At 44.2% G+C, this 15,594-nt stretch overlaps 1 protein-coding gene across 1 annotated transcript in view; it reads left to right on the top strand.

Moving 5' to 3' along the window:
* Positions 1-1,885: 1,885 nt before the first annotated feature.
* Cltc (clathrin heavy chain) overlaps positions 1,886-15,594 on the top strand; it is a 79,845-nt gene continuing 66,136 nt past the window's right edge. The window contains exon 1 of the mRNA XM_045158028.1: positions 1,886-2,238. Within this exon, the coding sequence (XP_045013963.1) occupies positions 2,197-2,238 (42 nt within the window). The 5' untranslated portion in view covers positions 1,886-2,196. The remainder of the gene's footprint in view (positions 2,239-15,594) is intronic.

Below are 15,594 nucleotides of genomic sequence, written 5' to 3'. Positions count from 1 at the left end.
TCATTAATAAATTACGGTGACTTGTTCATTCTATAGTTCTTTGTATTCCAAATTCAGAGATTGAAAATATAATTTGATTAAGCTATTGGCATTACTGTAATCAAAAAATAATCCCCTTTGAATTTTAATTTAGAATTTGTCCACTTCTAAAAGGGACTTAAGGTATTAAATTTTTTTTAAGTGATTCCAAATGTTATAGAACGCAGAACATATTCCAGTACTTAGCTTGACAAAATCAAAACATTTTGCAAGGGTAAATCACCCCTACAACATGGTGGCAAATCTTTTCTTTACAGAACAGTCTGCTGCCTTACCTGCTAGAGTCTTCCTTCATGCTCAGTGAGAACAATGTTTTTGGGAGAAACTCTCAGAGCAACTACTGTGACTATGCAAATACCTCTAAGCAAAACTGCTTACATGAAATTACTGTATACTCTGTAGGGTTTTATGTTCCTTAGCTGAAAAGGGTCTTGAAAATTACTGTGGAGTTATTTTCTTATCAAGAGCTTTCTGGAGAAGAAAAAAAAACTACTAGAAATGAAAGGCATGGAACTACATCCTTTAATCCTTTATTGTAATGGTGCTATTATTAAATATTACGTCTTATATTTTTATCAAGAAAACACTGGAACGGTTATTACTCGAGAATGAATGCCGTAGGTACCTTAGTGCTGTTGGAAGACGCGGGTGCTCCGGTTTTGAAGTGCTTACATCCCACACTGCTAAGCTACAGGCACCCTGCAGGTGATCCTACTAAGCAGTTCATCCCTCAGCTCCCAGAAGACCTTTCAGGTTTGACCAGTCATCCTCAATCTCACGACCTAAATCTTTGAGACTCCTCTTTGACTGTGCCTAAAAGACTCCTCCTGTTACAATGTTGGTCCAGGTCCTCCAGAATCATTCTGCAGACAACTCCTTGGACGTCGTCCCCCCACCTTTCCCGCCCCCCGATACTCATCACTGGGCTGATCAAGTCCACCAAAAAAAAAAAAAAATGTCCGCAGAAACGCAATCACAAGGCCAGCCCGCCGCACGTTCGCCGGCGGCCTTCACCGTCCTTCGAGCTGCAACACAGCACAGCCCGCCGGGGTCTGGCTGGGGACGGGGCGTCAGGTTGCTCGAGGGTCATCAAGCGCGGGCGGGGAGGCGGCCGCCGAGCCCCACTTCGGTGCCCCCCCCCCCGCCCCGTCCCAGGGCTGCGCGAAGCCACCCAGGGCGTGAAACGCGGGCGGGGGCAGGCGCGCAGCTGCCCGTTTCCCTGAGTCACCCGCAGGGCGGGAGGCCGGGGCCGTCTGCCCACGCCACGTCGCTCCCCGTCCAGGGGGCACGGCCGCGGTCCGCAGCGGACGCCGGCGGAGGGGGCGGCGGCGGCGGCTCGGGGCCCGGCAGGCCTCCTCCCCAGTGGCCCCACCACGCCGCCGCCGCCGCCGCCGCCTCCTGCGCACAGGCCGCAGCAGCAAGCGCTTCCCGAACCTCGGCTCTCCATGCTGGCAGCCATCAAAGCGACCCTTCCCTACACCCGCGTCACGTGCCCCGGGAAGTGCGCGGGTGGGACTTACAGCGCCTACGGAAATGACGTCGGCCGCCCCGAGTCGCATGATGTGGCAAAATGTTACCAAAAAAAAAAAAAAAAAAAAAGAGGTGTAGGGACGTAGGAACCGGAGACTAGGGAAAGTGATGAGTCTTTAAAAAAAAAAAAAAAGAAAGAAAGAAAAATAGTCCCCGGGCGCCTCTCGTTCCCCCCGCCGGCCCCTCCCCGTCGCGCAGCGGGCGGGGAGCAGGTCTGGGCGCACTGCGTCCCCGAATTCCTCCGCCGCGGGCCGCGGGGCGGCGCGCCGTGGAAGGGTACATAAGGCGGAGGGCGTGAGGCGACGGGGCGGAGCTCCGCCCGGCCGGGATCCTTCCGCAGGGCTCAGCCGTTTCCGGAGTCTGCACTGCTCCCGGTTCCGCCATTGCGGCTCTCCCGGCCCCCCGGAGCCTACGCCCCCGACCCCACAAGCTCCTTTTTTTTTTCTTTTTTTTTTTTTCCCCCCCTTCGTCTGCCTGCCACTTTCCTGCGTTCCCCGGAGACTATCGTGCCGAGCCTCAGCCTCTCCCCTTTCTTTCCCCTCCTCCTCTCCCTTGGAGAGCCCGGGCAGCCCCGCTGCCCCGCAGCCCCAGTGACAGGAGGAGACCGTACCCACCCCCGACAGCGCCATGGCCCAGATTCTGCCGATTCGTTTTCAGGAGCATCTCCAGGTGGGCGGCTGGGCTGGGGCTTGGTGAGGGTTTATTTCCAGGGTGCTGGGCAAAGGAAGAAAGCCTGGGTCTGGACGGGATCGAGGTTGTGTGTGTGGGGGGGGGTTGATGGTGGTGGTAGTGGCGGGGGGCCGGGCGGCGGTGAGAGTCGGTCTTCGGCGTAGCTGGAGGAAGGAGGGAGGACGATCTTGGAAGGCGTAAGGGTTAAGTGACAAGGAGCTTGGATGGAAATGACGAATCCGGGGTGCAAAGGGCGGCGAGGCGAGGCCTGCGTCTGTGGGCCTCTCCAGCCTTGCTTCCTGGATGACAAGAACTGCGCATACGTGCCCGCTCTCCCCCCATCCCCGTTTCCTAGGTTCATTCATTTGGGTAGGGGGTGGGAGGGAGGAATTCTCCCGCGTTTGTCCCCGAGCAAGAATTCTCATCACCCCCCCTCCTCGCGGAGGGGAGCCATGCGGGGTTGTCACCTTCCACGGCGCTTCTCTTCCCGTCCCCCACCCACCCCCGTCGTGCCTGCACCCTGGGTGGGTTGGGGAGGAGCAACCTTTTTTTCATCCTCCCTCTGCGGCTGGAGAAAGGCACCTTCCCTGAGGCAGAAGGGAACCGAAGGTCACTGTAGGAACCTACAGATGTTAGAATGAGGGGACGGCCAGGGGCGGTGTCATTCTTAAGAGTGCCGTGGGGTCAAGGTCCCAAAGGGACCGCGCATATTTTTTCCTTTCTTGATCTCTCGCGGGGAAGGGGCATGCGGGGGTTTGTGGGGAGTAAGCTCTTAACCTCTCTTTGGTTCTAGAAGGTAGGAAGAGTATTTGGAGGTTCTCTGGCAGGTCACTGAGGGATTAAGGCACGAGTACTTCCCTCGGGACTGCATGGAATTGAACTGAAGCCTGGTGATCCTGCTTGGAGTCGTGCAGGACTAGTTGATCTGTAACTGGCTTCATTTAAGTAGGTTGCAGAGTTCTGCCACTGAGCTCCATCCTAGAGCCAACATAACATTGTCGAGCCTGGCAGTGTGCCAGTGGCTGGCCTAGGCAGGTGACCATTGGAGGGCTTCCCTAAATTAAGCCACTTCTGAGCTGCTGAGTTTCCTGGTTCACCAATCCTCTTCTTTTTAATTTAGTGTTACATTTATATTAGTTTAGCTTTCCCGTAAAGAAGTCAGGCCTGTCTTCTGAAGGGCTAATTTGATGAAGATGCAGTGGTTTGGCCTCAGACATGAGAAACAGTGGACCCTTAAACATTGAAGGGAAATTGATTTACTTTCCTTCATTGATTCTGTTTTTTAAAACAATTTTACATGGGTACTGGGCAATCAAACCTGGGCCCAGTAGGCTTTGCAAGCAAGTGCCTTTAACCAATGAGCCATTTCCCCAGCTTTCCATAAAGGATTATTTATTTATTTGTTTGTTTATTTATGAGGAGAGAGTGGGAGTGCCATAGCCACTTTGTGTATCTTGCTTTATGTGGGTACTGTGGACTTGAACCTGGGCCAAACCCAGACTGGCAGGCTTTTGCAAGCAGGTGCTTTTAGCTGCTGAGACATCTCCCTAACCCCAAGGATTTTGGATAAGAAAAAGGCTTAATATTCAGGCTAATAGTAATTTCATATTTCTTCATAGACATTACCATTTTTCCTTACAGTAGCAGGAAATTATTTTCCTTTTAAGACTTAAAATATAAAGAATACTAAATCTTTGCCTATAAAATGAGTTAAATGCAACTTCAACCATCAGTTTTCAAAAAATTTTTCTGATGTTGACAACAAAACACCATTTTACAAAAAATTAAAGTAATATGTGAGTGTTAATGAAGATTTTTTTGTCTTCAATTCAAACTTCTTGTGGTTCCTTCTGTTAAGATGGAGTGGGTTAATGAATGTGAAACATTTAGGAAGGTACTGTTCCTGGATGTGAAGGGAAAACATGGACTTGTCCTCACACTAAAGTGCATCTGAAATACCTTTCTGCAAACATGCTTCTATAAGTACATATATAAGAAAACAAGTACAACTGCTAATTATTTCATACGGCAGAAGTTTAGCCAATGGTAAGTCTTATTTATTGACCATTGTCAGTTTGGGTAGCAGTTTTTCATTTCTGTCAAGAAGACAAAAGATTGTTACATGGTCCCAAAAATTGGGATCCACCTTGTCACTAATTAAAAACAGCTGTAGCCGGGCTTGGTGCCGCATACCTTTAATCCCAGCACTTGGGAGGCAGTGGTAGGAGGGTTGCTATAAGTTCCAGGCCACCCTGAGACTACATAGTGAATTCCAGGTCAGCCTGGCCTAGAGTGAGACCCTACCTCACAAAAAACAGACAAAAAAAAAAAAAAAAGGCTTTAATATAGGTATGGCTTGTAAGAAGTTCCTTCTCAAACAACTGGAAGATTTTGGAATATATATGCTCCAGTACATAGTGATCAATTGCACCAAAAGCCCAAATTAGCAAGCTGTGCTAGGGTGCTATGTCTCCTTACTTCATAGTCTTACCTCCTCCTCTTTAAAAAAAAAAAAAAAAAAGTTAAGAATTATTTTAACTTGCATCTTAGGTATTTAAAAAAATATTTTTATTTATTTATTTAACAGAAAGAGGGATGGGCGTGCTGGAGCCTCCAGCCACAGCAATTGAACTCCAGATGCATGCGCCCCCTTATGCATCTGGCTAATGTGGGTCCCGGGGAATCAAACCTGGGTCCTTTGGCTTTGCACGCAAACGCCTAAACCAGTAAGCCACCTGTGCATCTGGCTTGCATGGGCACTGGAGAATCAAGCCTTGAACCGGGGTCCTTAGGCTTCACAGGCAAGCACTTAACCGCTAAGCCATCTCTCCAGCCCCCAGGTATATATACATACATACATACATACATGTATGTATGTATGTATACATAAAATCTACAAGTTCTTGCCATTTTGCTAAGTAGTAGAAAACAACTTTCTAAACCACTTTAGGATAAAAACTGGAAACAAGAAAGGAGGAATTTGAGTATAGAATTAGCTTGTGAAACTTTATAAAGTAAACTGCAAATACATTTTTTGTTGTTGTTGTTGTTCAGCTGAGGAATCTGTCATCAAGGCTTATTACACAAACCTTTAATATTTTAAGTCATGAAGTCGTCTTGACGGGGTATTAGACTGATAGCAGTCATCAGATAAGTTCCTGTTTGGGCAAGGCGTTAGAATTGCAGATTCTGAACTACTTCTAGTCTACATATAAAATACTACTGCAAGTTTTCTCGACATCGTAAGCATCTTTATGCAAATTGTCACATTCTGTTGTATTCCTGAGTACATTTTCCCCCATTACATCCTCCCATCCTTTTCTTTTCCCTCTGGTCCATAAGTGCAGGCATGGAATGTGTTGAATAGTAGGGTTCTTGCTAAGGCAGTTTTGGTTTGCAAAGAGAGAAAGCGGTGCTCCTGGGATATAACATAGGCTTAGATAGACTGGAAGAGGCATGCTGCCTAGAGCGGCACTCCATTCTACCCTGGAAGTCGTTTGTGACTTCAAGATGTAGTTTTCAGAATTTTCTTTTTTTTTTTTTTTTTCTGAGGTAGGGTCTCACTCTGGCTCAGGCTGACCTGGAATTCACTATGTAGTCTCAGGGTAGCCTCGAACTCTCGGCGATCCTCCTACCTCTGCCTCCCGAGTGCTGGGATTAAAGGCGTGCGCCACCACGCCCGGCCAGAATTTTCTTACTGGTCAGTTTACTCAGCTTTAGTGAGTTTGGTTAATTATTTAGTTATTTGAGAGAGGGAAAGTGGTGGAGAAAGAGAGAGAGAGGGAGGGAGAGGGAGAGAGAGAGAGAGAATGGACACACCAGGGCTTCCAGCCACTGCAAACAAACTCCAGATGCATGCACTTCTTTGTGCATCTGGCTTATGTGGGTTCTGGGGAATCGAACTGAGGTCCTTTGGCTTTGCAGGCAAGTACCTTAATGGCCAAGTGATCTCTTCAGCCTGAGTTTGGTTAATTTTAATGAAAGTACTCTTACTTTGCTTAGAAAATAAAATGGAACTATGGTATTGGAGGATTACAAGTTGTCAGTTTAAATTTTTTTTAAATTTATTTATTTGAGAGCGACAGAAAGACAGATAGAGGGAGAGAGAGAATGGGCCACTGCAAATGAACTCCAGACGTGCGTGCGCCCCCTTGTGCATCTGGCTAACATGGGACCTGGGGAACTGAGCCTCGAACCGGGGTCCTTAGGCTTCACAGGCAAGCGCTTAACCGCTAAGCCATCTCTCCAGCCCAAGTTGTCAGTTTAGTGTGCAGTGAAACTTGTGATCTCAGGAACCTGATGACTTGCTGCTGTTACGATTGTTTGACTGTAGCTGGAATCTCTACCTTGGTCATTCATTCATTCATTCACTCACTTATTAATTATAGGGACAGGGTCTCACACTGTAGCCCAGGTTGGTCTAGAATTTGTCTTAATCCTCCTGCCTCTGCCTCCTAAATGCTGGGATTACAGGTATGAGCCACCACACCTGGATCTGGGTTTTTTTGTTTTTTCAATGTAGAGCTTCTCTCTAGCCTAGTGAATACATAGAGGTAGAAGGATTGCTGCAAGCTTGAAGCCAGCCTGAGACTACATAGAGAATACAGAGTGCATTCCAAGTCAGTCTGGGCTGAAGTAAGACCCTACCTCGATCCTACCTGGAATTCTATTTTGTAGTTTCAGGCTGTCCTTGAATTTGCAGCAACCCTCCCACCTCTCAGGTACTGGGATTAAAGGCATGTGCCACCGGACCCGGCTTTAATATTTTCTTTAATACTTTATTTATTCATTTGAGAGAGAGAGAGAGACAGAAAGAGACAGATAAAATGGGTATGCCAGGGCCTCTAAGTCACTGCAAATGAACTTTAGACACATGTCCCACCTTGTGCATCTGGTTTATGTGGGTACCAGGGCATCGCACCTGGGTCCTTAGACTTTGGAAGCAAGCACTTGAACCGCTAAGCCATTTCTCCAGTCCCCTTTTTGTTTTTGTTTGGATTTTTGAGGTAGGGTCTTGCTTTTAGCCCAGGCTGACCTGGAATTCAACATGTAGTCTCAGGCTGGCCTCAAACTCACAGCTATTCTCCTACCTCTGCCTTCCAAGTGTTGAGATTAAAGTCATGTACCACCATGCCCAGCTCCCTAAATATTTTTTAAAGGTTCCATTTATATTTCTTGGCTTCTTTCTTTTAAAAACATTATTTATTTATTTATTTATTTATTTATTTATTTATTTATTTATAAGAGACAGAGAAAGAGGCAGATAGAAACAGAAAATGGGCACACCAGGTCTCCGGCCACTGCAAACAAAATCTAGACGCCCCCTTGTACATCTGGCTCACGTGGGTCCTGGGGAATAGAACCTGTGTCCTTTGGCTTCGCAGGCAAATGCCTTAACCGCTAAGCCATTTCCCCAGCCCCTTCTCAGCTTCTGTTTTTGTTTTTTCGAGGTAGGGTCTCACAGTCCAGGCTGATCTGGAACTCACTATGTAGTCTCAGGGTGGCCTCGAACTCATGGCTATCCACCTACCTCTGCCTTCCTAGTACTGGGATTAAAGGTGTGAGCCACCACACCTGGCTTTTTTTTTATTCTCAGCTTCTTTATAGAATTATTTTTAATTACTGAGCCATTTCCCAAACCCTGCAAATAGTAATATTTGTATAATAGTTATTATTATGTTTTTCAAGGTAGGGTCTCACTCTAGCCCAGGCTGACCTGGCACTCACTCTGTAGTCCCACCTCCAGCTCACAGAGATCCTTCTACCTCTGCCTCTCAAGAGCTGGGACACGTGGTCTTTTATTTTATTGTCTTTTTTTTTTTTTTTTTGAGACAGTGTCTTGCTAATGTAGCCTTGCTACATCAAACTCCAGGTCCTCCTGTCCCTCAGCCTCCTCAGTGCTGGGATTGGGGATTGCAGGGCATGCTGCGATGTCCCGCTGAAATTACTGTCTTTAAGTGGAGTTACACTGATTCCTACTGTGTGTGTGTGTGGTTTTTTTTCCTGTTGGACTTTGGCCTGAGGAGGCTCTTCACTTGTTTAAAAGACGATTAATGATATGATATAGTGAACAGAGGAGGGAGAGGCTTGGGGGTTGCTGAGACCAGTCTAATAGAAAAATAATGAGTGAACACATAGGTCCCTTTAACTTTTCTAGTGGCCATATTAAAAGTAAAAGTTGGGCTGAAGAGATGTCTTAATCGTTAAGGCATTTGCTTGTCAAGCCAGAGGACCCAGGTTTGATTCCCCAGTATCCACATACGTCAGATGCATAAGGTGGCAAATGCATCTTGAGTTTGTTTGCAGTGGCTAGAGGCCCTGGTGCACCTATTTTTCTCTTTCAAATAAATAAATAATATAAAAATATTAATAAAAAAGTAAGATATAACTTGATCTAATGTGTTTTGTTTGTTTTTCAAGGTACAGTCTTGCTCTGTATATTTATTTGTCTTATACTGCTGCAAAGAAATGTCAGATGTGCTGGGCATGGTGGCGCACGCCTGTAATCCCAGCACTCGGGAGGCAGAAGTAGGAGGATTGCCTTGAGTTTAAGGCCACCCTGAGACTACATAGTGAATTCCAGGTCAGCCTGGGCTACAGCAAAACCCTACCTCGATAAACCAAAAAAAAATAAATAAACAAAGTCAGATGCTTGCACAACTGTTTTCATCCAGTTTATGGGATGCTAGAGAATCAGACAGGCTTGTGCAATATATGTAGCCCAGGCTAGCCTCATAGTCATCTTCCTGTCTCAGCCTCCCAAGTGCTATAATTGTAGGCATGCCCCCACTTCTGTCACATTGCTTTTGTATTATTAGAAAAATTAGGAACCAGTGAACCAGCATTTGACTTTCTCAGTTTCCCAAATAATTGTTTATATATGTAGAGAGAGGTAGAGTTTGATACTAGCCCAGGTTGTCCTCAAACTCATAGTGACCCTCCTACTTTTGCCTCCTGAGTGTTGGGATTAGAGGTGTGCACCATCATGCCTGGCTTCTTGATGTTTTAAAAAGGGTTTTATCCAAGTTCCCAATGATAAATTGTACAACAATGATTTGCATCAAGTTAACTTGTGTCCAGGATTATCTGTACCCCTCTTATATGCCTTAAGTTCTGGAATTTTCCTATAGGTTTTTCCTTAGTAACAAGAGTGAATATATTATACTATGAAGCTACTGCTTTCTGTTTCACTATATATTTATGTTTTTGTGCTTCTACTAATGTAAAACTTTTCTTGAGGTAGGGTCTCACTCTAGCCCAGGCTGACCTGGCACTCTGTAGTCCCAGGCAAGCCTCGAACTAACTCACTGCGATCCTTGTACCTCTGCCTCCCAGTGTTGGGATTAAAGCTGTGCACCCCTATGCTGGGCCTAATGTAAAAGTTGAAGAGGAAGACTTTGTCCTTGAGGATAGGGAAGAATAGAATATGCTTGCTCAGCTTATAAGGAAAATGTTACAAACTTGGATTATGCTCTGGAGGCAGAACTACCAGTAATGTTAATACTTCCGGTTCTGCATCATAAGGCAAGTACAGATTTTTAAGTTAGGTAAAGCAGATTTTCACAGTTATTTCTGAAAGAAAGGAAACAAATTTATTGAAACCACATTACATCATACGAAAAAATTAAAGTGCACTGTGCAGCTCTGAGAAATGCCAATCTGGTGTTTATCACTTTGATTCTATCAGTTTTTAGCTTGTCTCAGCTTCTTCTCTTATTACAGTATACTTGATGGCAATTGTAAAGTTCGTCTGTACTGTAAATTTGGGCTTATAACGTAATATGTGCCCTTATAGACTCTTTGTTGTTTTGAGGTAGGGTGGTAGTATTGAGATAGGGTCTCACTCTAGCCCATGCTGACCTGGAATTCACTATGTAATCTCAGTGTGGCCTCAAACTCACAGCGATCCTCTTACCTCTGCCTCCCTAGTGCTGGGATTAAAGATGTGCAACACCACACCAGGCTTCTAGACTCTTAAGTATAAGTTCTTCTCACTACCTTGGAGAAATCTCTTTTTACCCACATGAGGCACATCATGCTAAAAGATAAAACTGCCCAGTTACTGAAGCCAAGAGCTTGGAGTTACACTAGACTCTTGTTTTCTTTTCTTTTCTTTTTTATATTTATTTATTTATTTATTTGGATTTTCCAGGTAGGGTCTTACTCTAGCTCAGGCTTACCTGGAATTCACTATGTAGTCTCAGGGTGGCCTTGAATTCATGGTGATCCTCTTACCTCTGCCTCCAAGTGCTGGGATTAAAAGTCTGTTCCACCATGCCTGGTTCCTCTTTCTTTCTTTTAATTATATATGAATGAAAGCAGAGAGAATGGGGCATTCCAGGGCCTCTAGCCAATGCAAATGAACTCCAGATGCTTGTGTTATCTTGTGCGTCTGGCTTATGTGGATACTGGGGAATCAAAGCTGGGTCCTTAGGCTTTGCTGGCAACCACCTTACCTGCTAAGCCATTTCTCTAGCCCCTAGACTCTCATTTTCTACATCCAGATCAGTTCTGAGCAGGATAGGGAAGAACTCTATTGATGCATCCCAGAGGGTTTCAAGAATTGCAGGAATAATTTGTTTGTTTGTTTGTTTCATTTTGTTTTCTTGAGGCAGGGTCTCATTCTAGCCCAAGCTGACCTGGAATTCACTCTGTAGTCCAGTCTGGCCTTGAACTCAAGGTGATCGCGATTACAGGCATGAGCCACCGCCTGTGGTTTAGGGATTGCAGTGTTTTGGTGATCATTGGCTACTGAAACTGGGAATTATAGTAGAAGTAAAGTAGGAATTGGCTAAGAGTTACTTTCATTTATTTCTCTTCAGCTGGTTTATCTGCGAGCCACAAAAGACCATGTATGCTCAGCTTTTATAATTTATAAACGTGTAGGCTTATATAACTTTGAGTAGATCTTATTTTTGAGGATGATTAATCAGATATAAAGATACCTAAAAGTACATAATTTATAAAACCCATTTCTTTCTCTATAGTATTCCCTTTTTTTGGGGTTTTGGTTTTTTCAAGGTAGGATTTCACTCTAGCTCAGGCTGACCTGGAATTCAGTGGGTAGTCTCATTGTAGTCTCAGGGTGGCCTCAAACTCATAGCAATCCTCCTACCTCTGCCTCCTGAGTGCTGAGTGCGTGTGCCACGATGTCCAGCAAGTTTTATCAATTTCTTAAAAATATTTTATTTATTTATTTGAGAGAGGGAAAGAGGCAGAGAATGGGTTTGCCAGGGCCTCTAGCAACTTCAGAGATGCTCCAAATGCATGCACCACCTTTTGCATCTGGCTTTTCATGGGTACTGGTGAATGGAACATGAGTCCCCAGGCTTTGTAGGCAAGCACCTTAACTGCTAAGCCATCCCTCCAGCCCTTATTGATTTTGTGTGTGTGTGTGTGTGTGTTTTGGCTTTTTTTTTAATTATTAGCATTTTCAATGATGATTTTTTTTTTTTAAACCACAGAATTTCCTTACTAAAGACTGGGCATGGTGGTGCATACCTTTAGTTAATCCTAGCAGAGGTAGGATCACCATGAGTGTAAGGCCGGCCTGAGACTACGTCAGGAGTTCCAGGTAAGCCTGAGCTAGAGTGAAACCCTACCTTGAGAAAATAATATCCTTATTAAAAAGCTTATCAGAGCTGGGCGTGGTAGCACACACCTTTAATCCCAGCACTCAGGAGGTAGAGGTAGGAGGATCACTGTGAGTTCAAGGCTATCCTGAAACTACATACTGAATTCCAGGTCAGCCTGGGCTAGAGTGAGACCCTACCTTGAAAAAGCAAAAAAAAAAAAAAAAAAAAAAAGCTTTATTGAGAAGATGACTCTGTGGTTAATGCAGAGCTGTTAGTCCTGGTTCACTTCCCAAACTGCATATGTAAGCAAGTGTGTGGCATTTGTTCACAGTAGCAAAAAGCCCTGGTGCCTCTCCCCTGCCCCACCCCATACACTTGCACACAAAAATTTCTATGGTGAGTGCTGAGGAACATGGTTCCGTGGATAAAGCCGCTTAAGGGGGAGTACCTGAGTTAATTCCCCGAGCTAGAAGCTATGGTTTGCTTCTGTAATCCCATCATGCTGTCTGTCGGTTTGTGGTGGAATGACAGGTGGAGACAGAACTTCCCCAAAGCTTGGGCAAGCCGTCACTTCCTTTTTCCCAGAACATACTTCCTTTGCTCTTTGCCAGCTCTCTATATGGTGCCCTGCACTTTTTTTTTTTTTTTTTTTTTTTTTGGAGGTAGGGTCTCACTCTAACCCCGGCTGTCCTGGAATTCACTATGTAGTCTCAGGCTGGCGTCGAACTCAAAGCAAACCTCCTACCTCTGCTTCCCAAGTGCTGGGGGTAAAGGCGTGCGCCACCATGCCTGGCTTTAATCTGCTGTTTTTTTTGTTTTTCGAGGTAGAGTCTCACGCTAGCCCAGGCTGACCTGGAATTCACTATGTTGTCTCAGAATGTCCTCAAACTCACAGCAATCCTCCTACCTCTGCCTCTCCAGTGCTGGGATTAAAGGCATGTGCCACCACACCTGGCCTAATCTGCTTTTTTTAGACATGAATTTCAGATGTTAGAGAACATGATCTATAGTTTTCTTGGTCTCTCAGAAACAATGACAGAATTACAGCTTAACACAGAATGTGATGTTTGTAAAATTTCATACATGGTGGCTGAGCCAGAAGAATGGTGAATTTTAGACCAGGTTGGGCTGCAGAGAATGAGATCTTCTCTCCTGGTAGGAGGGGAAGATTTTGATAGAGCAATTTCTTTAAGACCTCTTAAGCTGTAAAAGTAAGGATTTTGCTCAGGTATGTTTATAGGAATCTTTTGGTTTGTCGAGGTAGGGTTTCATTCTAGACCAGGCTGTCCTGGAATTCATTATGTACTCTCAGGGTGGCCTTAAACTCATGGTGATCCTCCTACCCCTGCCTTTCACAAGTGCTGGGATTAAAGGCGTGTGCCACCATGCCTGGCAGCAATCTTTTTATTAAACCCAGGTCTTTGTGCATATGCTCTGCCACTGAACTGCATCCTTAGCTTCATCTTTGAAGATTTTAAAATCAGTACTAAGTTTTATAATCTTGAACTGTTGAAATAAGCTATTTTTTCTCAGTTTTTGATACATAGATTTTAATATATTCTCCCTACACTCCACATAACTGATTGCAGCTCTGATAACATTTGGTTGTTTGGTGCTAACTAAATGACATTTCTAAAAGAAGGGATAATCGTGGGAAATAATTCCTGTGTCCAAAATTTAGGGGATCAGGGGATGAAGACATGGCTCGGTAAAGGCTCATGCTTGCAAAGCCTGATAGCTCAGGGTTTAATCCCCCAGTACCCACATAAAGCCAGATGCACAAGGTGGTGCATGCATCTGGAGTTCCTTTACAGTGGTAGGAGGCCCTGGCATACCCATACTCTAGTTCTCTTGTCTTTCAAATATAAATGAAAATATTTTAAAGAAAAGATTTAGGGGCTAAAAGCTTCCCTGTGTTCCCTAGAGCCTGGTCAAAACTGATCTCACATTTCTTCTAATTATTGGAATTTTAAAAAAGCTGGGGGTGGTGGCACACGCCTTTAGTCCCAACACTTGGGAGGCAGAGGTAGGAGGATTGCTGAGAGTTCGAGGCCACCCTGAGAATACAGAGTGAATTCCAGGTCAGCCTGAGCTACAGCAAGACCTTACCTCAAAAACCAAAAGTAAATAAATAAATAAATACAAAATAATAATTATATAAAGCTTCTTAAAATTCCATGGTTATAAACAGGAAAAGATTTGTAGGTCTTGGAGTCTTCTGGTAGCTTGTGAAAGCCCAGTCTTTCTCTGTCTGCGGATCTTCCTTGTATTACTTAACAATTTGTAGTTTAATGACAAGAATCAAGAAATTCTAAGAAACAGTGATTCCTGTAACTGCTGAGCCATCTCCCCAGCCCAGAAACAGTGATTTCTTAAAAGGCTAACAGAATGGAAACAAATCTATATGTTTAAGTATGGGATTAGCAAAGGTTAAAGACCGCTGTTATTCCTTGCTTGAAATCTGTCGGGCCAACAAAAACAATGGCTGGTATCCTGTTGATCACAAACTGAAGGAATGCTGCCTTCTCAGCATTCTTCTTCATTTCCTGCAGAATACAGCAACTGCAGATTGTGACATTTTGCTAGTTTCCAGGAAGGGCTTGGCGAAGTGGCTGCTCAGCATTTTTTCCCCTTGTATAGGTATCATATGTTTGGAGTTTTCAGAGGAATTACGAAGTGAAATATTTGGGATAGAAAGTTAACAAAAAAATCTCTTTTTTTTTGTTTGTTTGTTTGTTTTGTTTTCCAGGTAGGGTCTCACTTTAGCTCAGGCTGACCTGGAATTCTCTATGTAGTCTCAGGGTGGCCTCAAACTCATGGTGTTCCTCCTACCTCTACCTCCCAAGTGCTGGGATTAAAGGCATGTGCCACCACGCCCGGCACAAAAAAAAACTTGAAATAAATACTTGAAAATAATCTGCCCTAGGAAAGTAATGGTATTATAATGACTATGAGAGTATCAGCAGCTCTAGAATTCTTGCCCCTTTATCTGTATTGGCAACTCCTGTGAAGTGCTTGTCATGATACATTTACAAAATAGCTTCATAGGAAAGTCAGTAGTTCATGTATACATTCTCATGATTCAGATGAAGGCTCTGAAAACTGCCAAGGACTAGCTATGAAACATACGTCCTAAGTAATGCTGCCATAAACACGAGCTCTAATGTATTTTAGTTTTCAGCTGATACAGCTGGTGGTAAAAGTGCTCACTTCCAACTTTGCTAGTCATTACTGGAAAACAGCAATCTCCTTGGGTATGCTTTTTGAGTAGCCAATTTCTGATTAATATACCCCTGTCTCATCAGGTGTGAGAGCTACTGGATGGGAACTAACTATTGGAAAAATAATTTGTTTTTTTTTTTGGCTATATGCCTTTATTTAGCATTTTTGTCCTCAGTGTAAGCAGTTGCATTAAATATATTTCTGGTTCATTTGGTCTTTTAACAATGTTTTCATAGTTCGATTATAATGTATATAAGATACTGACCTACACCAGCGTGCTTCCCAGATTCCTTAGCATATCAAGGTTTCCTTGCTCTCTTTAGTAACACTTGAGCAAAGCAGATTGGCTTGTGTAAGGTTTGCATATGTAATAGTAGAATGACATCCAAACTGCTCTGTTTCATAATAGTCTGTATTGTAAAACCATAGTTTTTCTCGGAGCTTGATGACTGAAAGGATAGAAATGCCTAAAATTACATAGTGTTCATGTGCTCACTCATTTAAATGCTTGATGTGTGTTGCATCACTAACTTTGTTTTATTTTTTAACTTTTTATTGA

This window comes from Jaculus jaculus, chromosome 9, assembly GCF_020740685.1.
Source record: "Jaculus jaculus isolate mJacJac1 chromosome 9, mJacJac1.mat.Y.cur, whole genome shotgun sequence".
Classification (NCBI taxonomy): Eukaryota; Metazoa; Chordata; class Mammalia; order Rodentia; family Dipodidae; genus Jaculus; species Jaculus jaculus.
Note: the sequence above shows the minus strand (reverse complement) of the source record. Positions and strands in the feature narration are given on the sequence as shown.